We start from the raw sequence: 25,919 nt of genomic DNA on the forward strand, positions 1-25,919 counted from the left end.
TATATATAAATATCGTTGTATGCAAAAGTTATTTCCATATTGATATTATTACAATTTCTGTCAAGTTTCATTCCAATTTAAAACTAATATACGGTAAATAGAGTGACTCAAGTTCTCATGTCCTATTGAAACATCAAATGTGAAAGTTTATACCCTTACACACTGATTAAGGCACATAGCCTATTAATCTCTACATAATCCTAAAATACATGATCCCTCGAAATAATTGCTGTAACTGGTTATTCCTAATAGAAAGTTTATACCCTTACACACTGATTAAGGCACATAGCCTATTAATCTCTACATAATCCTAAAATACATGATCCCTCGAAATAATTGCTGTAACTGGTTATTCCTAATAGGAATACATAGAATAAAAGGAATAATTATATGTGGAATAGGGAAAATCGGAATGATCAACAAAATGGAATAAAAACTAAAATTTGTTTTGGAATTGGAATTCCAATCATCCCACACATTCACGATCATTTTTGATATGGAACAAATGGAAAAGATTTTACAAAGGATTTGTTTTTAAGTTTTATTCCATTTTTGGAATATGTGGAATTGATTTCAAAAGGTTTTTCATGTAACTGGTAAATATTTTTTGGAATTCTGTGGAATGATGCATTCCAAACAATTCCATTCCAAAATTTAGCATTCCAGTTGCAGCCAATGATTCTTCTAGCCATTTATCGCGTAGACCATCATTTTGGGTAGGAGGGCACAAGCCACTTTTTGGGCCAAATTATAAGAGCGTGTATGATCGATTCTAAACCTTTTTCGTAACCAGGTTTAGTAGGCTCTGATATCCCGTCAAATTTTATAAATTTTCAATTTTAAACCAGCTGACAGTAAGTGGATTGATCCTAACATTTTATATATTAATTAAGATCTCTTTAAATTCTTGATGTGAGATACTTGTCTCTAATATTCCTCCTCCAAATAATGGCTCTTATCGACTATAAATCTCAGAATTTTAAGATATATATATATATATATATATATTTGGTCGAGCGAGTTTAATACGATAGTTATACTCAATTGGAAGGGTTAAGTATGACCTTTATATCCGGCCAGAAGGATTATATTAGTAGGGATTTAGGGTATTTAAGATTTGGACTCTGATAGTTTGTCAGATTCAAGTTTATTATAAATTTTCAATTAAAAATCAATTGGTAATAAATAAATTGACCCTAGCTCTTTGTATATCACTTAGAGTTCCATTAAATTCAGTTTATCTTTTTTGTAAATTTTTTAATCTATATTCGTATTGGATTTTTGGAGCTTTTTTGGGGTCAGCTGTTGAGAGCTTCAAAATAATATACTAATAGTTACCATATAGTCTCACAGAGGTACTCTGCATCGACCAACCGCATGCAAGAGTCCCCAAAATAAACAAACCTTTTTGTTTGATTTTCGTACTTCCTCTTTCACTCTCCTATCTATCTTCCTCCGTGCCGGTGAGTTCTTAATATCAATATAAAAAAGAATCTTATATAACTAATAACAAGCTTAGTTTCTTTTTGTGGGTCTTAACCCTTTTGCCTTTATTTCCCCCTCAAGACAAAAAGGAGAGCGACAAACAATTTCTGTCTTAATTTTGTTCCTTTCCTTCTTTCTCCCTCTCTTGATTTATCAATCCGTTCTTTCCATATAATTGATTTTTTTTAACAATCTCGAGCTGAAAAATGCCTTTAGGCGCTGTCGTATACCCGCAAGATACATCCGGATACCTCTCTAATTGCAAAGATTTCATGTTTTACGACTTGTCCTATCGAGAAGAGGTAGTAGCTCAAGACACGAAGAACAACATTGATACGTTAGGCCAAGAACAAAGCTTTGTGGAAAAAAATGAGGAAGAACGTCAATGGCGAGACTATCATCATAAGTACCCTTTAATTCCGTTGTTGGATGAAAAGCTTGATCTTCCCGCCACTGATATGGAAAATCATCCTCCTATACAACCGAGGAGGAAGAGAAGAAGAACGAGGAGCAACAAGAACAAGGAAGAGATCGAGAACCAGAGAATGACTCACATAGCCGTCGAGAGAAATCGCCGGAAACAGATGAATGAGTACCTCGCCGTACTCCGTTCTCTAATGCCGTCGTCATATGCTCAAAGGGTAATTTAGTCTTTGGTTACTCACATACATATACGTATATACTATTTCTATCATTTGGTCACTATAATTCATAGGTCTTTCAGATGTGTGTGTCCTTGTTTTACTTCCCTGGTGTACCAGTACTACTATATTTTTGCGTATTTTGAGGTTTCTTCAAACCAAAGAAAAAGAACTCTTTTTAAAAGATGAAATATACATTATCATTTAACAAATAAAGTTATGGAAATGATTTAGAATATTTGGATTATTATACGATTTATTAAGAAGAACGCCTACCTTGTAAATTTATGCAAAGATGATGCGTTTATATACAAATTTCGATCTTTATTACTACTATTTAACACCAAAAAATTATGTGACAACAATTTTCTAGAATGAGTATATATGGGTTAATAAAAAAAAGAGTATATATGATTAAGAATATTGTAATTTTTTTAATAAAATTATACAACAACAAAAAACCCCCAGTAATATATGCAATTACCGTGATACTTGGGTATGTAATTATCTAACGTTCAAAGATTTGTTAAAATCCTGGATGAAAACCACCCACATTCATATCCGATCTGAACGAGTTTTCTGTGGTAAAGGGAGATCAAGCGTCGATAGTAGGAGGAGCCATTAACTACGTAAAGGAGTTAGAGCACATCTTACAATCTATGGAGCCTAGGAGAACCACGACGACGACCCATGAAGTTGACACAAGCACTAGCTCATTGATGAGCCCCTTCTCAGAATTCTTCACTTACCCTCAATACTCGACAAAATCATCATCATCAGCAACGGAAAACTCATCTTCACCTGCAGAGATAGAAGTGACGGTGGCGGAAGGCCACGCGAACATCAAGATAATGTCGAAGAAGAAGCCGAGGCAGCTTCTTAAGCTCGTAGATTCGATACAGAGCCTAAGGCTAACTCTTCTTCATCTCAATGTCACCACTCTCGACGACTCGATTCTCTACTCCATCAGCGTCAAGGTACGTATAAATTTTCCATCATTTATTTTACCTCTAATATTTTGTTTGCTTTTTAGTTAATCAATCACGAGATATTAGAGAGTGATTAATTGGTGAGTGGTGCATATAGTTTCAATCTGTTGATTTACTTTTAAAAAATCTTATACTGTCGGGGGAAACTGGATTAGTACTAGTTATGGTTATGTCTTGGTTTTAGAAGGTTGCAAAAATTCTTACTTTCTTTGGTTACTTAGGGCTGCCTTCAGTAGTTGTGGGTCAAACTCAAAATCATCCTTTAATATAATCTGAGTTACATAATCGTGCATTTATAATGTAAGAATCAGGGGACCAACCTAAAAACGAAACACGAATATGATTCTATGAATCAATATATATGCATGTGTATGCAGTGTGGATATGTAGTAGTCATCAGATTGTAGATGAAGTGAGTACGGATAACCAAGTGAGGCTACCACTTGTTTTAGGAGACATTCATTTTTTTTTTAAACTTAGGAGACATTCATATAAGCTCGTTTCTTAACAAAATGTAGTTTTTTTATTATAAAATGTACATTTATTTTGTCAGCTTTAACCTTTTCCAATATTGGTTATATTATATACTTTATTTTATTAAGAAAAAATGGTTTATTCAGGTCGAAGAAGAGAGCCAACTGAATACCGTAGACGACATTGCAACAGCTTTGAATCAAATCATAAGGAGAATTCAAGAAGAGTAATAATTTAATATTAATTTACTTAGTATTTAATGTTCCCTGTTCCTTTTATTTATCTCGAATAACTGAACCACAGTCTACAGATTCATCTTGTATATGTAGTTTTACTGCTTCTCTTTATTTTATGCAAGTGTCATTTGTTTCCTGTAATGAATCAGTTGTCGTTGGCCTCTATTATATGCCATATATATACACACATATATATATAATTATCTAAGAAAGGTTGATAATTTCATTACATGGGTTAAGTCGATAGGTTGGTAATATTGGCTATTGGGCGTACGCGTGGCTTATGTTCTTCTCCATGTTCTTTAAGTGACATTTTGATTAAAACAATAATGAATATATGGATCTCTTTATTCAAAAAGGTTTTCATCTTTTATTGGACCTTTGAAATTGTGCGAGTACAACTTTAACCCTTTAATCAATTTTATAAAACATTCTCTTGTGGTAGTGGACAAGTAATACATCTTTATAGAAAATCACATAGCCGACTTAACATGCATAAACTATTCACCTCGAGGTGTGAACCATATTAATGGACAACTCTATATAATACAAACCCATTCAACCTTATAATTGTTATGCGATAATTATCTAAGTTAAACAACGCGCTAAATAAAACTAAAATTTGCGTCTTACAAAATATAAAGTCCAACCAATATTTTTGTTCGAGAGATAGCGTCAAAAAGAAAAGAAACTTATTTTGTACAGTATACAGTAATCATAATAGCAAATCATGTTTTGGGGGTTTTATGGTTAAACTGGGACACAAAATCAGTGGTACGTGGGATTCATGGAAGAAGAGAGACTATGATCATTGTCTTATCATGAAGAAGACCCATCTATCGAAGGACTTGGAACCTATATTCACTTTTAGGGTTAAAAAGCAAAGAAGTAGCTACGTATCATTAGAAAAGTAAAAAGTAAAGCCATAGATATGATTCATACTTCTGTGAAAAGATTTTCATTATATCTAAATGAAAACACTCAAAAGATAGCTGACTGTTCTCTTCAGCAGCTTTTTTATGTTTTCAGCTTAGATTCACTATCTTGCAGCTTTCTCTTTATCCTATTTTTGTTTGTTTGTTGTATTTATACATGATATTTTCATCTACTACTCTCTTAGACTTAAAATGCTTATAAAACACTAAGATCATCTCCAATGGCTTACTCTATTTTTTATTCTAAAATAGATTAACTCTAAAATAGAGTTTGAATTTGCTCCAATGGTACTCTATTTTAGAGTAGAAAATAGAATGATGAACAAAAAAAAAAAAAATTACTCTATATTTGGAGTAAACCTATTTTTCACTCTATTATAGAGTAAGAAATAGAGTACCATTGGAGCATTTCTTAATCTAAACTATATTTTAGAGTGAAAAATAGAGTGGGGTTGGAAATGCTCTAAACCGGTTACTTTAAAAAAAAAACTAAACGGGTACGCCACAAATATTCATTATGTGGATTTGTTTCTATTTTTTCTAGATATATTCAGATATCTGATTATTTAATTGCTAGAATTTAAAACATGTTAATACTCTAGACTTTTAAGCTGTTAAGACCATCTCCATCCCACTCCATAATTTACTCCAAAAATAAAGTGAAAATGGAGTGTGAATAAAAAAAATTGTTTCATAAATAGAGTAAATTTTTATTTTTGTTTATTATTTTTGGTGTAAATTATAGAGTGTGGATAGAGATACTCTGAGTGTTTATATTTTTTAAAACGGTACTATTAACTGTTTTAATGGACCTAGTAACTGGGCCTTTTTAGGAATAGAGTTATTTAGTATTGGACTTTGACAACACAGATGCATTCTATCTCTTATATATTAATTGAGGAACATTTGAAAAGATGTAACCTCAATTTTGTATTAATTAAAAGAGGCCCCAATGCATAGGTGGCACTCAATTAGGTAGTCAATTACATTCAATTGAAAAATAAGTAGGTCCACATTCGATTTTTATATGTTGTTAGATATATAAGTTGGTCAAACTATATGATATGATGATATGATATGATATTTTCTTTCCTTAAATAAAACCTACGGAATTACCATAAATGACTAATATATATATGACAATTAATGAGTTTAATAATAAAGATTTGATAACAATGTATATCTCCTCCATCATTTTTTGTTTAATTTTATATTATTAAAATAAATTAAACAATCAAATTAGCTATAAAAATAAAATTTAGATTTTTTTGTATATGTTATATTTTGAATTTTTAAAAACGACAATAAATGACTAAAACTATTAAAATTATTATGTTAAAAATTAATGATCAATGGTTTAACATTTTTATTATAAGAAGATACACATGATTTTAAAACCATATGAGTAAAAAATATCATTTAATAATAAAATAAATAAATATATATATATATTAAACACTATATACCATAAGATTACATAAATATTTTAATATTAAAACTTTCAATGAATTTTCAAGAACATTTATAAATTATAAACATATTAAAGATTTCAGATTGAAAATTTTGTTATCGATGATTTAAATATTTTGTTATAAAACGATATGAACGATCATAGAACCGTATGATTATAAATTCTTATTTAATAAATAACTATACAAAATATACTATTCCTAGAAAAATAGGTTGGTCCATCTTAACTTATATTACACTTTTTATTAAACTAACTATCGAATTGATAAATAACGTACCAAAAAATGTTTTGCACTTTCCTTAAATAAAAGCTACAAAATTACCTAATATGATTAACGTATATGTGAAAATTAATTATAATGAATAATAAATATTTGATAACAATTTTTGTATCTTAGTTCTTTTTAATTTTATATTATTAAAATATATTTAAAAATCACATTAAATATATAATAAAAACATTTATAATTTTTCTTATATGTTATATTTTGAATTTTTCAAAACGTCTATAAATTATTAGAAATTTGAAGATCCCCACTCTGAAAATTTTGTGATCAATAGATTATTTTTTTTGTCATAATAAGTTACAAATGATCATAAAATTGTATTAATATGAACTTTTATTTAATATTATAAGAAGATACACATTATTTTAAAACCATATGAGTAAAAAATATCATTTAATAATAAAACATATATATTTATATATATATAGATTATACTATATACCATAAGATTACATAAATATTTTAATATTAAAACTTTCAATGAATTTTCAAAAACATTTATAAATTATAAACTTATTAAAGATTTCACATTGAAAATTTTGTTATCGATGATTTAAATATTGAGTTATAAAATGATATGAATGATCATAGAACTGTATGATTATAAATTCTCATTTAATAAATGACTATATAAAATATACTATTCTTAGAAAAATAGGTTGGTCTATCTTGACTTACATTATATTTTTTATTAAACTAACTATCGAATTGATAAATAATCTACCAGAATTTTTTTTGCACTTTCCTTAATTAGAAGCTACGAAATTACCTAATATGATTAACGTATATATGAAAATTAATTATTATGAATAATAAATATTTGATAACAATTTTGGTATCTTAGTTCTTTTTTTTAATTTTATATTATTGAAAGATATTAAAAAATCATATTAAATATATAATAAAAACATTTATATTTTTTCTTATATGTTATATTTGAATTTTTCAAAACATCTATATATTATTAGAAATTTGAATATTCCCACTCTGAAAATTTTGTGATCAATAGATTATTTTTTTGTTATAATAAGTTACAAATGATCATAAAATATAACGCATATGAATTTTTATTTAATAAATATTCAAACTAAATAATATATATATATATATATATATATATATATAAACACTAATGATTTAAAGCAATAAGATTGGCTGATCAATTTAGTCGTCCAGTTGAAATCTTTCAAAAGTATGTGAAAAACTAAAATCAAAGTAAATATGGATTTAGAATAGTAGTTATATTTTACTAACCAAATACCAAAAAAAACTGAACCGAACCGAAACCAACCCGATATTCGGATTGAACACCCGTAATCCAAATGAAACCAAACTATTGTTTCATTCTCCAAAATATAATAAAAATAATAACTTAATCCCGCGCAAGGCGCGGGTCTTATCCTAGTACGCAAGTAAAAGTAAAACCAAATTTCCCAAAATAAAACCATCTTTATTCCGGCCTGCCAAATAAAATGTAGTATGTCCTTTAATGATGATGATATACAACCCAACAGGCCAGCACAGACTCACCTTTAACTAAGTTCCGAATTATCCTGATCAATACGTATTTGATCATTTGATGCACATGCACGCAGCACGTCTGAGTCAGTATCCAACTTATAGGCTCGACCGCTCGAGGAAGTTCGTCCTGAAGGAGTCTGAGGTGGAAGAAGTGTTAGTATGTTACCTACCTGGATATATTACATTTTGTCATTTTGAGATCCTGCAATGGTAAAATTCAACCCTTAAAAAGTTCTACAGTTTTTAAGAATATAACGGTCTGTTAATCATGATGGAAAAGAAAAATGCACATCATTAGTTACGATGTCTCGATCTTATATTTCCCAAAGACTAATTACCATATAACCAACCTTTTCATTAGCGTAGACTCTAGTCTGAGTAAGCTTAAAGCATCTCTTTTAATAGGTTCGTTTTATAAAATTTCAAATTGACGAATCATCTAGTTAATTAGATAAAATTTTACTGACAGAAAACGTTATATATGGCACCACCAAGTGCCAAAGTCCGGCAAATAATGAGTAGGTTATATATACATATAACTGATGATTTTTCAATACATATGATCTATTAAATTTTATTTACTTTTATTTGGAGGGATTAAAACCCAAATTAATTCACTGAAAAATCCTTAAAAATTTAGGTTTTTTGCTATTAAAAAAAACTGTGAATGGCCAAAGATCAACTGAAATCGTAGTAAAAAGACTCGTAATCCCAAAGAAAAATATTTATATTGAACCCGTCAACCAATAAATCACCAGCATTTGGTTCATATCATCTACCAAATATGTGTGATATTCTTGTTATTCCCCTTAAAGCTGAGTACAAAATACTAATGACTTCATAGGACTAGTTATAAGATTAATTGATGGATTTGTTTTCTTACTTAATTTATGAGAATGTATCAGTTTCAAGATGATTTAGTCATTCCAGAAATTTAATTATTTCTTCCATCACTAATTAATTTATAAGACTCCTCACCTTATTGATAAATAATTGAGTTGGGTAATGATTAATAATACAATAAGTCACAGGAGAGGACGAAACAAAATCTTTTTCCAGGATGTCCAAAAGTCCAAAACGTTAGTAATACTTTGTCTGTTTCAATATAGAAGATATTTTAGCTGATTATTTTTATTTTACAATAGATGATGTTTTCACATATTTAGGTAACTTTAATTTTATCAAAAACTGTGTAACGAATTGTGTTTTTATTATTTTCTTTATAATTAAATAAATTAGTTTTAAATTATATTTTAATAATTTTTTGTTTAGAAAAAATAATTTCTTAATATGTGTACAAATAATCAAAACTTTATCTATTATGAAACGATGAAGTAATAAACTTATTCGACAAGTTAACTTCAACAAAACATATCCACTCTCTCTATATATATGCACAATTTACATGAGGTAGTCATAAAATAGTATTCCCTTATTTTTAACAAATACTAGAAAACAATATGAGCACATTTCGTTGCCTTGTCCTCATCTTATTCTGTCTGATTTCAGCGGCCACATCCGCCACTCTTACAGTGAACTGGTCCCTTGGCACCGACTACACTCCGCTTGCCACCGGAAATACTCTTTCCGTCGGCGATACCATCGGTGACTCATTTCTTAACTCCCTCGAGACTTTTTTGGAATCATAGTTACTTAACTATTTTTCTTTACGTATGTATATTCATTTCTTAACTCTCTCGAGACTTATTTTGATTCATATATATTTAACCCTTTTTTACGTATGTATGTTTTATTAGATTGAGATGAAATTTTAATTAGTAAACAAAAGCTTAAGATAAATCCTTATCCGGAAATAAGCTCATTTTATTGAGGTGATAAAATGAATATGAGGACACAGTGGTTTTCTTTATGTCGAATGAACATGTAAACCTAAAAATACTTGAAAAACAAGTATACACCGCCGGTTTATATAATATGGATTCACATTAGTAATGGACAACACTGATGATATTGCAACATTTGTGTTACTCAGTGTTTAGCTATAGTGCGGGTCACACGGTGGACGAAGTGAGCGAGAATGACTACAAGAGCTGTACTTTAGGGAACTCCATTACATCGGACAGCAGCGGAACAACGACCATAGATCTGAAGACCACTGGTCCTCGCTACTTCATATGTGGAATCCCCGGCCATTGTTCCACCGGTATGAAGCTAGCAGTCACCGTCGCCTCTTCAACTAATGTAGGTGGTGGCACCACCACGCCTACCCCTTTAACCGGAGGTGGTAGCACCACCACACCAACCCCTCTCACCGGAGGTGGTGGTTACGTTCCCGCAACCACACAGGCTATTCCTTGTGGTGGTTGGGCCGTGTCTTCTCCAGTATGGGTTATGATTGTGACTTGGGCCGTTTGTTTTATGCCTTGGATTTGTCTTAGTTGAAAATTTGTTGTATGTGTGTTGGTTACCTAAATGAATCTTGATATATACATGTAGCAGTAGCATGGTTTGTCTTAATTTTATTTTAAAAAAAAATACCGAATTTAAACACAAAAGAATAACAAGATTGTCATGTGTCTGAGCATCTTCTGAGTATGATGCTCCCTAAAGCATCAGATCCACCGTCTCACCTAATTAGGTGGATTCCACTGGATCTATCCTACATCTAAACCGTCCATCTAAATATAAACATTGTAACCACTCAAGATCTCTTTACGAACCAACGCAACAACTAACAATATCGTTTGCGTTGTGTTTTTAACCAAGAGATGGTGACCACTGACCATATGACGGATTTCTAAAGGCTATTTCTGTGGATTAGAGATCAAATAGCTCGGGTTTAAGGTCTTTTACTGGTTTATACATTGGCCATTGCTAACATTCTAAGAAAATTGAAAATTATAAATTTCGTACACGTATCAAAAATCATCCTGGACTTCGATATGTTGGTTTGGTTAAAAAATAAGAATTGTTTCTACGTAGATTGATCAAGACACTGATATATCACGTATTTTGGTCGATAGTGTGTAAGCCAGTATTTTCTTTCTTATTACAAATTAACTAGAGATTTTTTCCGCGCTTCGCGCGGATTATGTCTTATAAAATTATTTTATTTATAATATTATTTGTTAATTTTTTTCTTTTATATTAACTTCTTGTTTTTCCAATGTTAGTTTTTCTTAATTTAAATTTATATGTTAATAATTTTTCATTTTTTTGTTGTAGATGGAGAATTATATTTTTTATTGATGGTTTTTTGTATGTGATAGTGACATAAACTTTTTGAAATTTTAAAATAATATTATATATAGTACGATTAACACATTAAAGAAGAGAAACATATTCAGACACATTTTACACAGGTTTTATATGCATAATTTTAAACATTATATATGTATATATTATAAGTTTGAAATATGTAAATGCTTTCTAAAGCTAAATATTTGTTCTGAGTTTACATAACTTATCGAAAGTTTTATCTCTTTTTAAATTCAAATCACAGAAAAAATATAAAAAAGTCAGTATAGATAGGTTTTTTGGGCTTTTAAATCAACACTGAAAAATTACATGAATCAGATAACAACAGTTTTGTAAACAACTGGATAAAATTTGACCGAGCCAAAGATTTTTACACAATATGTTCTTTCTTCTTCAAATTGCGAAGAGCCTATAGGCACAAGAAAAAAATCATAATTTTTGTTTTCACTTATATAACATTTTTTCTCCTTTACACACGGAGTTTATTACACTGCTATAAGCAATGTAGAACTCTATTCATATAAGATTCACATCTATGCATTTTGACAAAGAAGAATTTCAGCCATCTTTAGTTTCGGAATGTACCAACTTCAGTCATATACACTATATTTTCTCTATGATTCAAAACTTATAATTTTAATATATGTGCAGATTTCCATGTGAAAAGGCACGCACGTCATCTATCATTCAACCTATTACCTTTTCCAAAGTAAACACTATAATCCTCGTTTGGTTAGCTCCACAAAATAATCTCTTTGGATCAGTTTATCAAAAAATATGGATACTAATGTCAGAAAAGAATATAAACACTATCAACAATACATATTGGCACAAGAATATTTGGTTCAAGGAACATATTCCACGTAATGCGTTTATATCATGGCTGGCTTTGCGGAGAAGACTGCCAACCAAGGATCGCTTGAGGCGTTGGGGATTAAATGTCTCAGGAACGTGCGCCCTTTGTAATCTGGAAATAGAGACTCACCATCATCTCTTCTTTGAGTGCTCTTTCTCTCGCTTGATATGAGAGCCTTTTGCTGCTGAAGTTTGGATTTCTCCTCCGGCTGATCTACACTCTGTTGCAGCCTAGATCAATCAACCTCGCGTCAACGTAGATGCACATGCTACTCCAGTCATCAAGCTCTACTTTCAGTCATGTCTCCTCACCTTCATCAGTCATCCTTGCCTCTTTCGACCGTATGATGCGTGACCGTCTCCTCTCTTACCCGGTAAGTTCTTCTTTCTCATCTTCTCTACTTCTTTTTATATTTCTTGTATAAGACTTCCTTAAGGCTTTTTTTACCTTGAGTTGTTGTTGGTTGTTTTTGTTTCCTTGCTGTAATAAGTTGTTTAAAAACAACAGTGTAACATTTTAGAAAATAATAATCTTAACATCTTACAAAAAAAAAACAACAAATATTGACTTATTTATGTGAATATATATTTTATTTTAAATCATTATAGTGGACGAATAAAACACCATAATTTGTACAACAAATTTTCTTAGATTCACCTCATCATACTCACCATTTTACCATTTTAATTACATAATTTTACATGAGCTTCTTCATCCTTCCCGGTTATTTTCTCTTTATTTATAACTACAATATAATGTTATAAATTATATATATTATAAATTAATAATTTATTTACCCTTAAAGTCTAACTATTAAAATATAACATAATTCAATATAGATATATGATTCTATTAATAAATTAGCAGTTACAAATTTGAAATTTCTAGAAATATCAAAAGTTGTATGTTAGTTAATTATTTTCTAAATGATATTTATTTTTAATTCTTTTTAGATGAGAATATTTTGGCTGAGGTGGATAGTCTCAAAAGCCTTGAATTTAGTCCCTTTTCTTAGATTCACCTCATCATACTCACCATTTTACCATTTTAATTACATAATTTTACATGAGCTTCTTCATCCTTCCCGGTTATTTTCTCTTTATTTATAACTACAATATAATGTTATAAATTATATATATTATAAATTAATAATTTATTTATCCTTAAAGTCTAACTATTAAAATATAACATAATTCAATATAGATATATGATTCTATTAATAAATTAGCAGTTACAAATTTGAAATTTCTAGAAATATCAAAAGTTGTATGTTAGTTAATTATTTTCTAAATGATATTTATTTTTAATTCTTTTTAGATGAGAATATTTTGGCTGAGGTGGATAGTCTCAAAAGCCTTGAATTTAGTCCCTTTTATATAGTAGGATTGTCTTTTGCTTAACCACTTCAAAAAGTACATTATACTATTAGAATAAAATAAGGTAAATATATGAACCAGTGACCACTGTTTTTTTGGCTTTTTAGGAAAATATTAATAATAAATAGAAAAAGAAATATCTCGGAAACATCATATAGAGATCATAACCAGCTTGCAAGCGCTTCTATAAATAAACACAAACAATAGAGGTGACGACGGCGAGAAGAAGAAGAAATAAAAATACACATTAGGTCACCACCAGTAACAATGGCTAACGTTTTCCTCAACAGCAGCAGAAACAGAAGATCATTACGAACAACAACAGATTCTAAACACAAGAATCTTACGTTGAAGAGATCAGAGTCTTCTTCAGACAACAACTACTCATGCAAGAAACATCCCAAGCACAGACAATCTCCTGGAATATGTTCCCTCTGTCTTAATGAGAGCCTCTCCAAGTTGTCTCTCGATTTCTATGACTATAGCTCAAACATGACCTCGTCTTCTTCAAAAAACGTGGCTAAAACGTTATCGTCTTGTTCCTCGGCTTCTTCAGAATCAGAATCAGACTATTCTTCGACGGCTATCTCTTCTTATTACTCTTCGGTATCTTCTTGTTTGTCTCCTCTGCAACATCGATACAGTGAGATCGTAGTTAATAAGAAAAAGAAGAAGCATCCCAAGAAACAAAATTTCCTCTCTAGATTATTTCTGTAATTATTATTTACCATATTTTGGTTTATATTTTTTTTATTTGTTTGAACTTTGTTTTTCAATCCCGGAAATACAGAGTGATATTAGCATATGAAGATCTCAACAAACTTTTGACAAAAATAAGTTCTTAACAAATAATTAAATTTATATATGTCGATTACAAAGTGGAAAGATCTATGTCAGAACTATGTGCATTGCGTTGAAATGTAGAATACATTATATTTTTAATTCTTGAATTTTACTTAGAATGTGATTAATTTGCAGTGGCCTTCATGTGAGAGCTAGTATACAGAAAACCAATGAAAATTAAAGCTGTGATTGGTTGGCACATGACATGACCAGTTGGAGAGAGAGAGAGAGAGAGAGAGAGAGAGAGAGAGAGAGAGAGAGAGAGAGAGAGAGAGAGAGAGACACGTGTTGTGTGCTTCATCATCTATCCAGGTTTGCTAACTAGCCTAAGCCGTACCATCACAATACATATTACAGAAATGTAATTAAATTTTTATTTATTCCTTTTACGACGAAATAGTAATCCAATCAAAGCTATATCTTCAGAAAAATGCATTCAGTAAAAACTTTAGCCAAACAATGTAAACTTTTAATATTTGTAAAACTAGTAAATCATTTGCAAATCTACAGTACATTATAAAACGGCTATTTGGTAATTTCAAGAAATCCAGTACTGTATGTGTAAAGTAACCTTGGGACTCTTAAAAGCTTTAATCACAGCTCACGATATCTGCCATGAAAACTTGCTTGTTACGTTGACTATGAGTTGTGGTAATTAATACGAGTACGTGTAATCACTAATGACTAGTTAATGATAATGTTCAAAATAATACTATAAGAAGACAAGAGAACGTGGAGTAGGTGGCTAAATGTTAAAAGAGAGAGTTAGGAGGAAATGCGTGGGTGGGTTGTACAAACAGAAGATGTACAACTGAAGTGGTCAGTTCATGTCTGAGAAGTAGTGATGGATATCTACCCAGCCGTTTTCCACGAACATTCTCTCTTCTCTTTCTTCCTATCTCCCATGTGACGTCACGACTATTCTCTCCGTACGATCTCAAAACGAACAGATATCCTATTGACTATTCTGTACTACACAATTTATTTTGTTGATATATGTTACTGTTAGTGTGGCTGAGATCTCGGAGAAGAAAATCGAAATGGAAATGTATTTTATGCTATTGATTCTGTTACATGCCGTTACACTTTATAGTGTTAGTATCCGTTTACAGTTATATCGAGTACAATCGCTTGACTGTATGAAACCAAACTATACACACTAATATTCCTCTTCAAAATGGCGAGTAAATGGAATGTAAAGACATTTTGCTTACAAGTGCATTAAACTTAGAAGGAAAGAGAGGTTTGGTTTAAACATCAGCCAGTTGAGTAGATATCCCAACGTGTAGAGTCTTGATCAAACCACTCAAAATCCTCAAACTTGATGACAATCCAATTCAACATGTTTCGTGAAAAACTAAATTGTTACCAATGTATATAGCCGTTGTAAAGCCACATAAGAAACCAAAAACTTTAGGTTGTGGGGCCTGTAACTCCCCAAGAAGATTCACTATCCAAATGACCCCTTTAACCGCAACGGACATTGTTCTATACTATGATTCAGCTGAGGAATGAGAGACAACGTCTTGCTTCTTAGATTTCCATGAGATGAGAGTTGAACCAAGAAACATACATAAGCCGGATGTAGAACATCTTGTATCTAAGCAAGATCTCCAATCTGCATCAGTGTATGTTTTGAGAATCAGATCAGAGTGCAGAATAGAAGCACTTTGTATGCAGCTTGAACTAAGACCAATAGTTCCTTTAAGGTAATGAAGCACTTTGTATGCAGCTTGAAGATGAATACTATGTGGATTCGCAGAAAACTGACAAAGAAAGTTATATCTGTACGTGTAATTGTGAGGTATATAAGTCATCCAACCAGTCTTCGATAAACACTTTGATCATCAATAAGTGGTTCTTTTGGATCATAAAAGATTTTAACACTCAGATCCATTGGTATAGATGATGGCTTATATGCCATTTTTTCATGTTTCTTCTAGCAACTCAAGAACATATTTGCGTTAACAGATATATATCCTTTTGCGAGAAATGCAATCTCCAAACCAAGGAAGAGTTTCATAGGAACAAGGTATCTTAGCTTGAACACCTCTCAAAGAATTTCTTTAATTAATTTGATCGACTTCATTATCATCATTACTCGCAATGATAATGTCATCAACGTAGACTAGACCAGCTATGTACTTCCCATTAAATTTCTTGATAAAAAGAGTGTGATCAGTATGAGACTAGGTAAATCCTATTGATAGAAGAGTAGAACTGAACTTTAGAAACCATTGCTTTGAAGCCTGCTTTAAGCCATAAAGAGATTTCTTTAGTATGAAGACTGCACTTGGAGGCAATGTTTCCTCTTCTTTTGATGTGTAACCCGGAGAAAGTGTCATACGATCGTCAATGAGAAACGCATTCGAAATGTTAAGTTAATTGAGACTCCAATGCTTTGCAGCTGCCACTGATAATATAATTATTATGGTCATCTTAGCAACATGAGAGAAAGTATCAACGAAACCAACTGCCTCTTGGTGCGTGTAACCTTTCGCCACTAATCGTGCTTTATACCAATCCAAAGTTCCATATGCATTCAACTTCACTTTGTAATCCCACTTGCATCATCCTCAGGAGCAACAATCACTGCATTACCTGGTATGGCATATTCTTCCTCCACTCTAAGATTTATAGCTATATTGCAGGTTAGTAGCAGTGTATTGGGATCCACTTCTTGGATAGTGGATAGTCGAAAATGAAGCGAAGAACTGAATCGAGTGAGATTTCGAGCCTTACTGCTCTGATACCGTGTTAGTAGAGCTGAGAGCTCGGAGAAAAAGATCAAAATGGAAATGTATTTTTTGTTACTGATTCTGTTACAGACCGTTACACTTTAAAGTGTTAGTACATGTTTATAGTTATACCGGGTACAATCACTTAACCGTATTAAATCAACTATACACACTAATAATATCTCGTTTTCATCATCTAATTTTCTTTGGTATAAATATAATGTTCTTTGTATGCTCTATTTCAGTGAAGTTAAGAAAACTATTCTTATACACACATATTCCTTTTTCTGTTAATTTCCAACATTTGATACCTAAAACTTGGATTGGTAATTTAACGATTGGGAGTGTGTTTTAATGTAATTTGACAATTCTATACCAATAAACGAACATAGATGCTATATTTCCAGACCTATAACATGAATATACAATTCCGAAAATGATTCTATTAATATATTAATATAATAGGTTAGCAGTTTCATTTTGAAGAAATATGAAAACAATATGTGAACATAGCCGCTCAATCATATTTTAACTACATTCTTGCGTGGTGGCCTGGTGGGATCAGGACGGTGAGGTAATTTGCTCTTCCATGCCAAAGAATATTGCAATGAAGCTACTAACCAGGGAATGAAGCTGGTTACAATTTTAAGATGTCGTCTTGTTATCCTGGTTTAGTGAAAGTGCATTATGCAATGCAGAGACATTGACCAGAGAGTTTAATTACAATGTCCCTAGTAGTACCAGGACTTTTAGGACTCTTCTATCAGTAGCTGTCTGAGCTTGAGAGCTCCTTGCCTATGTAAGCTCAAGAATTATGAGCTTGTTTGGTTTGTGCCTAGACTGTGTTACACTTGGTGATGAGTGTGTAACATAGTGCGGTATGTTTGTTACGACGTGATGACGTGTCACAAACTGATGGAAGTAGAAGATATTGCTTTGGCGCGAAGCAAGGAAGATCTTCTGTTGGCGATATTTTAGGAAGTAGAATATTGCCTTTTCACGTGTATTTAACAAGTTACCTAGAAGTGTTTTAGGTTACGCGTTAAGATAGAAAAAAGCTAGAACAAGAGGTGTGTTCTTGTCAGCTTCGAAAATCGAGTGAAGGGTGTTCAGCTCGAGTTTCTGTGATTTAGAGATTAGAAATTGGTCCGTCGCTAGTCGTGTGTGACTGAGCATAAACCGGATTAAACAGATCTAGGAGGATTGTTTAAAAGATTTCTAATATACAAGAAAGTGTTCTTGAGAGATTTGTGTACAGTTCTAATTGTAGTGTCTCTGAACTTTCATTTGGTATCAGAGCGGGAAACCTCTGTGGTATCAAGTACTACTTACAGGTTGAGATCCTGCGGATTTCATGGACACCATGAAGGAACTCTTACACATTCATAAGCCTATCATGCTGGACAGTACCAACTTTGGTCACTGGAAAGTAAGGATGCAACACATCATCAGAGGGGTTGATGAAGATGCCTGGACATCTGTAGAAGATGGTTGGAGTGCTCCTACCGTTGTCCTGGAAGATAAGTCTGAAGGTCCAAAGCCTAAAGACCAGTGGACTGATGGTGAGAAGAAGGCGTCTAAATTCAACTCCAAAGCTCTAACTGTCATATTCTCATCAGTAGATGTTGAGCAGTTCAAGATCATACAAGGATGTGAATCTGCCAAGCAAGCGTGGGATACGCTCATAAATCACTTTGAAGGGAATACCAGTGTGAGAAGGACACGTCTTGATCATCTAGCCTCTAAGTTTGAAAACCTGAGAATGAGTGACGATGAGCCGATTGATGGATTCATATGCAAGATCAGTGAACTGGCAAGTGAAGCGTCTGTCCTTGGGAAGAAGTATGAAGAAAAGGATCTGGTGAAGAAACTGCTAAGGTGCTTACCACCCCGGTTTGAAGCTTATAAAGCTGTACTTACACTGGCTGTAGACACAGATGAGATGAAGTTTGATCAACTCTCAGGCATCTTGAAAGTGCATGATCTTGAGAAAACCGACCGACAATCTACTAATCAGAAAAGCATTGCTTTCACAGCTGAGTCTAAGGATGATGGTCGAGTCACTAAGATTGAAGAAAACCTGAGTTTAATGGCACGAAACTTCAACAAGTTTGTCAAGCGTATGGAGAAAGGTGGTGGTAGATTCAATGGACGCTACCAAAAGGATGATCATGAAAGGAGTAGCTCTCAGCACTCCAAGCATGATTCTAGCAAGAACACAAAGAAGTGTCATGAGTGTGAAGGTTACGGGCACTTCAGGAGCGAGTGTCCCCTTGCTAAGAGAAAAGAGCAAAAATGTATTGAGTGTAAAGGAATTGGGCATACACGCAGTGAGTGTCCTAGCATCCTCAAGAAAGAGAAGTCGCTTGTGTGTTTCAGTGACACTGAATCTGAAAGCGGGAGTGAAGAAGGTGAGCTGCACCTAAACTTCATGGCTCTAGTTGGTCGAGAAAGTGGAGAGGAAATTGATGCTGGCAGCGATGGGGATGATGATCTTGAACAAGATCTTGAAACTGAGTACAAGACTCTGTTTGACAAATTCTCTGATCTCAGTCATGAGAATCTCGAGCTTCTGAAGGAGAAAGCAATGTTGAAAGCTCAGATCAACATACTGGAACTTGACCAGCCTACCACTAAGACAAAAACTTACTCGATGGACCAAGAGTCAGATCAAGAAGTTCTTGCACTAAGGAGAGCTATGACAGAACAGGAACGAGTTCGTAAGGAAGCTGAAACACACATACAAAGATTGAATAAACTCTTAGCCGCAGAGACTGACCGAAGCAGGCAACTTGAAAGTCAACTAACTGAAAATCACAAGAAGGTTCGCATGCTCTCATCTGGTACTGCAACTCTTGATCACATACTCACATTGGGACAGTGTCCAAGTCTCAACACCGGTTTGGGATATAAAGGATCTACCTCAAAGGATACTGAAACGAAGTTTGTGAAGGAATCTCTTAATGAAGAAAAGAAACCTCAAGAGAAAGGAGTCCCTGTTGAAAGAAACAAGAATGTCCTTCCAAAACCAAGAAGACTCGGAAACGGATGTCATTTCTGTGGGAAACAAGGACACAACGCCAGATTCTGTTACTTTCGAAGACATCAGTATGAGAGAGCATGGAGGCTAAATCTGTGCTTCACCGAACCAACTGCTTACGGTTGTGTATGGATAGCCAAACGTGATCTGTATCCAAACTTCAAAGAGAACAATCACTCCAAGATAAACACCAGTTCTGATAAGTCACACACTGAAGCAGAACATGATCTAGTTTGCAACCTGGTGCGGGTGCAAGTAGACACAGAGATCGTGAGTAATGTTGCTTATACCTCTGCTGAAGAAGTATCACAAACACAACTTCCATGGTATTTTGACAGTGGTTGCTCAAAGCATATGACTGGAAATGAAGACTACCTTGAGAAACTCGAACTCATCAGAGGTGGAAAAGTCACTTTTGGAGATGGTGGACAAGGTAAAATCCGTGCAATTGGAATAACCTCCAGACCTGATGTGCCTAAACTCTCAAATGTTTACTTCGTTGAGGGCCTCAAGGCAAATCTGATCAGTGTGAGTCAACTTTGTGATGAGGGATTAGAGGTTATCTTCAACAACAAGGAATGTCGTGCCGTTGACGCAAGAAACAATGTCGTGTTGAGAGGTATTCGTTCAGGAAACAACTGCTATCTTTGGAGACCTTCCAACGTGTGTTTTGCAGCTGCTGAATCCAAACTTGATCTCTGGCATAAGAAACTGGGTCACATGAACACAAATGGACTCTTCAGACTCGTAAATGCTGAAGTTGTAAGAGGTGTCCCTGATTTGGAGAAACAAACAGAGACAGTATGTGGAGCATGTTGTCAAGGGAAGCAAGTCAAGGTACAACACAAGCAAATTTCAGAGATCAGATCTACACGGATATTGGAACTCGTTCATATGGATCTCATGGGTCCTATAACTCCTGAAAGCATTGCTGGTAAGCGATATATTTTTGTATTGGTTGATGATTTTTCCAGGTATACATGGGTGGACTTCTTACGCAACAAGTCTGATGCCCTTGAGAGTTTCAGAATCCTTGCTCTTCAGCTCAAACAGGACAAAGGAGGAATCATTCAGATTAAGAGCGATCATGGCGGTGAGTTTCAGAATGAGCAGTTTGACAAGTTCTGTCACAGTCAAGGTATTCGTCATCAGTATGCCGCTCCAAGAACTCCTCAACAAAATGGAGTCGTGGAAAGAAAGAATAGGACATTGCAAAAAATGGCTAGAGCAATGCTGTGTGGAAACAGTGTTCCATCTGGATTCTGGGCGGAAGCAATCAACACTGCATGCTATGTGATAAATCGGGTCTATGTCAAGCCAAAGACCAAGACTACTCCCTATGAAATCCTCAAAGGCAAAACACCGAATCTGAGTCATATGCATGTGTTTGGATGCTTGTGCTACATTCTGAATGATAAAGAACATCTTGGAAAGTTTGAAGCAAGAAGTGACGTAGGGATGTTTCTAGGATACTCAGTGAACAGTTCAGCTTACCGTGTGTTTAATCAGCGTACAAAGTTTGTAGGTGACAATGTTAACGTAGTCTTTGACGATAGCATTGGATTCTATGAGGCTCGTGTAACACAGACAATAGACGGTGTCACGCCAAGTTCTTCAAGACAAGCTAAAAACGAAGCTGAGAATGAAGCGAAAGAGGAGTCTGAAGGAGACGATGAACCTGAAATGACCAAGGTCGATCTTGATCAAGGAAAAGTACACAAAAACCACTCCTCTTCAGATGTAATTGGCGGACTGTTTGATGAAAGAGTTACAAGAAAGAAACAAATCGACTTCAAAGAGATGGTAAAGTTGGCATGTTTCGTGGTGAAGATGAATGAAGTGGAATGCTTTGTGTCGCTCATTGAGCCTAAGAACATTCAGGAGGCATTAGATGATGAATTTTGGACCGAATCGATGCACCTGGAGCTTGAACAGTTTGAACGACTTCAAGTGTGGGAATTGGTACCAAGACCAAAGAATGTAAACATTATTGGAACCAAGTGGATTCACAAGAACAAGACTGATGAGGAAGGAAATGTCATTCGAAACAAATCGAGGTTAGTTGGACAGGGATACTCTCAGATCGAAGGAGTAGACTTTGATGAAACCTTTGCTCCAGTTGCACGACTTGAATCAATACGACTACTGTTTGGAATGGCGTGCAATCTGAGAATCAAACTCTATCAAATGGATGTCAAGAGTGCTTTCCTAAACGGTGTATTACAAGAAGAAGTCTACGTAACACAACCAAAAGGGTTTGAGGATCCACATTTTCCGGATCACGTCTACAAACTCAAGAAAGCTCTCTATGGGTTGAAACAAGCTCCACGAGCTTGGTATGACCGTCTGACGGAGTTCCTGGTACAAGCTGGCTTCCAAAGAGGTGGTGTGGAAAAGACCCTATTCATCGGAGAAAATGGAAATGACATGCTGATCATTCAAGTTTACGTGGATGATATCATTTTCGGAGGAACGTCTAAGCAAATGGTTGATGACTTCGTGAAGACTATGATAAAGGAATTTGAAATGAGTATGGTTGGAGAACTGAGCTATTTCCTTGGACTGCAGATCAAACAACTAACCGATGGAATCACAGTGTCACAGAGTACCTATGCCAAAAATCTCATCAAGCGATTTGGAATGCAGACAAGTAAGATTGCAAAAACCCCTATGAGCACAACAACCAAACTTTCCAGAGATAGCGATGGGAAACCAGTTGATGAGAAACTCTACCGAGCCATGATTGGGAGTCTCCTTTACCTCACGGCAAGTCGTCCTGATTTATGCCTCAGTGTGGGGATTTGTGCTCGCTATCAAGCTAAACCAAAAGAATCTCACATGAATGCAGTAAAGCGTATTATCAAATACGTAAAAGGCACTCTTGACTTTGGTCTTCATTATACATTTGAGACTAATGTGAATCTTGCAGGTTTTTGTGATGCTGATTGGGCAGGTTGCCTAGATGACAGACACAGCACATCAGGTGGTTGTTTTTTCTTGGGAAACAACATGGTCTCATGGCATAGCAAGAAACAAAACTGTGTTTCTTTATCCACAGCAGAAGCTGAATACATTGCACTAGGTAGCTGCTGCACTCAACTCCTTTGGATGCGACAAATGCTTGTTGACTACGGTATCATCTCTTCTCCCATGCTTGTTCATTGTGATAATATGAGTGCTATCAATCTCTCTAAAAATCCAGTTCAGCATTCACGTACTAAACACGTGGATATAAGACATCACTTTGTGAGAGAGTTGGTGGAAATGAGGATTGTGATATTAGAGCATGTTCCAACAGAGAACAACTTGCTGATCTCTTTACCAAACCACTGGATTACAACACCTTTCTGGGTCTTAGAAAGGCGTTGGGAATCATGGAACTCTGAGTAAGTCAAAAAAAAAGGGGGAGAGTCACTGTAAGAATGTCAGACTCTATGCTTCGATGCTACCCCCTCACTAACACCTTGAGTCAACAAGTCCTACTGTGTAAGTTCTGTCACCTGACTCTTGTTATCTCGCTTTTCTGGTTCACTAGTGAAGGGCACTCATCTTGAACTGAGATGTTATCCCATTTCACGTTTGATGCATTGATCACTGCCTGGATTGAATGAGGAAACACATAAGAGGATGAGTGTTGTGTAAGTAAAGATAGTAAAAAAAAAAAAAAAAAAAAGGGTCAAAGGTAAGACTCATGTGAAACTTTCTGGAAGAGTTATGTGACTCATAACAAAACAAAAGAAAAGGAAGGCCTGAAATGATAGATACTCGTTTTGGAACAGGGTGTTATCCCACTCTGTCTCTGATTTCGATCACTGTCTTGACTGGGCAGGTATGGTACCAATTTCTTGGGATACATGTTTCGGAGCAGGGTGTTATCCCACTTTGTCTCTGGAGTTCATCTCTATCCTAGAATTAGAGTTGTGTAATGATTACCTGTTGATAATAAAACGAGAATGTCTGTGAGTTGGAGAAACAGACACACAAGAAGCCTAACGTGTGTTTCCAGACCATACAGCTAAGTGGGAAAACAGAGTTGGGTTGACTGTATGGACACAGCAGAATCTCATTTGTGACAGCTACTCGGCTGAGAAATAGCTACAGACTTGGGTTGACTCATTGCTTTCAATAAAAACAATGTTTTGGTAGCTAGATGTGTGGCGAAAATCGTTCTTCAGTGACTATACCCTTGAGATGCAGGCATCATATCCATTGATGTCTATTGGACTGACTATTATCACAAATTCTCATGACTCCCGAACTCTCTTACGAATGTAAGTGAAGTCTATGCTCCTGGTTACATGCATGAGTTACACATAAGTTCTATTGCATCACACTCAGCGTATTAATTGTTTTTGAGCTGAGATATTTGATTGGGGACTAATGTTTTAAATTGAGTGAAATTAGGTCATCGGTTGTGTCGGATCTTTTTTAAAAAAAGGGGGATTCGCCATATCTCTCTCTCCAAAATCGAAACATGCAACCCACCCGAAGAAGCTCTCGATTGTCTGAGAAAGAAACAGCTATTCCGGATCTCTCCTCTTCTGGTCCGTCTGGATCTTCCCGCAAACGTATCCGGAAACAACGCCGAAAGATGACTCCGCCACCGTCTTCTCCGCCTGCTGCATATACATCTACCGACGACGAGGTTGAAGCTTTTCAACTCAAAGAGCCACGCTATCAAGCAAGCCGTGCGATCTTCCAAGCACGAAATCAAGAAAACCCCGAACTACTTCGTTCCCACATCACTCCGTTCTCGAGTCGTTTTGTCACCAGCAATTCAGTTGAGAGGTATGAAAAATTGGCTTCACGTGAGTTTGTGATTCAACAGAGGATCGATGTGACTGACAAGAACTTGCTCGATGTGAAACGGGTGGTAGTTAGGTCAGGGTTGATCTATACTCTGATTGATAGTGACTTGTTTCATCCAAATGTTGTGAAAGAGTTTATTGCCAATTTGGGTGCGGCTGAGAATAGAGGAGATGGTGTTGCTGTGTTTCTTCGTGGGTCTATGGTTGAATTCTCGCCTAGCTTGATTAATGCTATGTATTTGATCCCTGGCTTTGAAGAAGATCCTGACTACTTGGCAGTAGACATTGATCGAGTGTGCTCGTTCCTGACGGATAATCGTGTGCGACGTTCTGAAGCCATGAGCTCTAAGTATCTGACCCCGACGAATCAAGTCCTCTACAAGCTGGTGTGCTCAAATTGGATTCCCACCACCAACTACACGTCAATGAACCAGGAACGACTCAAGTTTCTCTACATGCTTCATCATCACAGGGGCTTTGACTTTGGTCAGATGGTCTATGATCAAATCATCAGTTTTGCAGCTAACATCAGCACTGACAGGTCTCGGAGAGTCATTTTCCCTACATTGATTCAGCAAGTGATTGACTATCAACGGACAGTGCTGTCATTTGAAGATGATGAAGAGTATACCGGGTATCCTAAGCTGGTGGTAAAAGACATCAAGGCAGGCAGAGGCCAAGGGGCTAACTCTAGTGCCGCTGATCTTCTGGCTGACATTGAGCGAACCATAGCTGATCTTAAAAGCATTCGGATTCGCTTGAGGAGTAAGGGAGTAGTACTTGTTGAAATTCTTAAATTTTCTGAGTCTCTAACCTTTTGTTTTTATCTTAATGTGCATCTACTCAGGGGGAGAATATTCACAGCATCCTCGTCGGACTCAACAGAATGAGCAGGAAGATGAAGTGGAACCGGACAGTGAAGAAAGTGAAAGTTTCTAATGAGTGAATCTGTTGTGTTTCATTCTATGCACCATGTACTGAACCTTGATGTTGCACTTTGC

General features: G+C 34.6%; 4 protein-coding genes across 4 annotated transcripts; all 4 read left to right on the forward strand.

Annotated features, from left to right (window-relative positions):
• The first annotated feature begins 1,181 nt into the window (after positions 1-1,181).
• Positions 1,182-4,026, forward strand: LOC106454793 (transcription factor bHLH94). Its single transcript, XM_013896896.3, has 3 exons — positions 1,182-2,126; positions 2,717-3,103; positions 3,736-4,026. The coding sequence occupies exons 1-3, from the start codon at positions 1,692-1,694 to the stop codon at positions 3,817-3,819; spliced, it is 906 nt and encodes a 301-aa protein (XP_013752350.1). The 5' UTR covers positions 1,182-1,691; the 3' UTR covers positions 3,820-4,026.
• A 5,421-nt stretch (positions 4,027-9,447) lies between these two features.
• Positions 9,448-10,554, forward strand: LOC106454792 (blue copper protein). Its single transcript, XM_013896895.3, has 2 exons — positions 9,448-9,643; positions 10,032-10,554. Exons 1-2 carry the CDS (start codon positions 9,499-9,501, stop codon positions 10,439-10,441), a joined length of 555 nt encoding a protein of 184 aa, XP_013752349.1. The 5' UTR covers positions 9,448-9,498; the 3' UTR covers positions 10,442-10,554.
• Positions 10,555-13,570: 3,016 nt separating this feature from the next.
• Positions 13,571-14,292, forward strand: LOC106454791. Its single transcript, XM_013896894.3, has one exon. The coding sequence runs from the start codon at positions 13,757-13,759 to the stop codon at positions 14,204-14,206; it is 450 nt and encodes a 149-aa protein (XP_013752348.1). The 5' UTR covers positions 13,571-13,756; the 3' UTR covers positions 14,207-14,292.
• Positions 14,293-24,584: 10,292 nt separating this feature from the next.
• On the forward strand, positions 24,585-25,864 carry LOC106453555. The gene is made up of 2 exons (XM_013895793.2): positions 24,585-25,694; positions 25,766-25,864. The coding sequence occupies exons 1-2, from the start codon at positions 24,585-24,587 to the stop codon at positions 25,862-25,864; spliced, it is 1,209 nt and encodes a 402-aa protein (XP_013751247.2).
• Positions 25,865-25,919: the final 55 nt, after the last annotated feature.

This window comes from Brassica napus, chromosome A9, assembly GCF_020379485.1.
Source record: "Brassica napus cultivar Da-Ae chromosome A9, Da-Ae, whole genome shotgun sequence".
In the NCBI taxonomy this organism is placed as follows: domain Eukaryota; kingdom Viridiplantae; phylum Streptophyta; class Magnoliopsida; order Brassicales; family Brassicaceae; genus Brassica; species Brassica napus.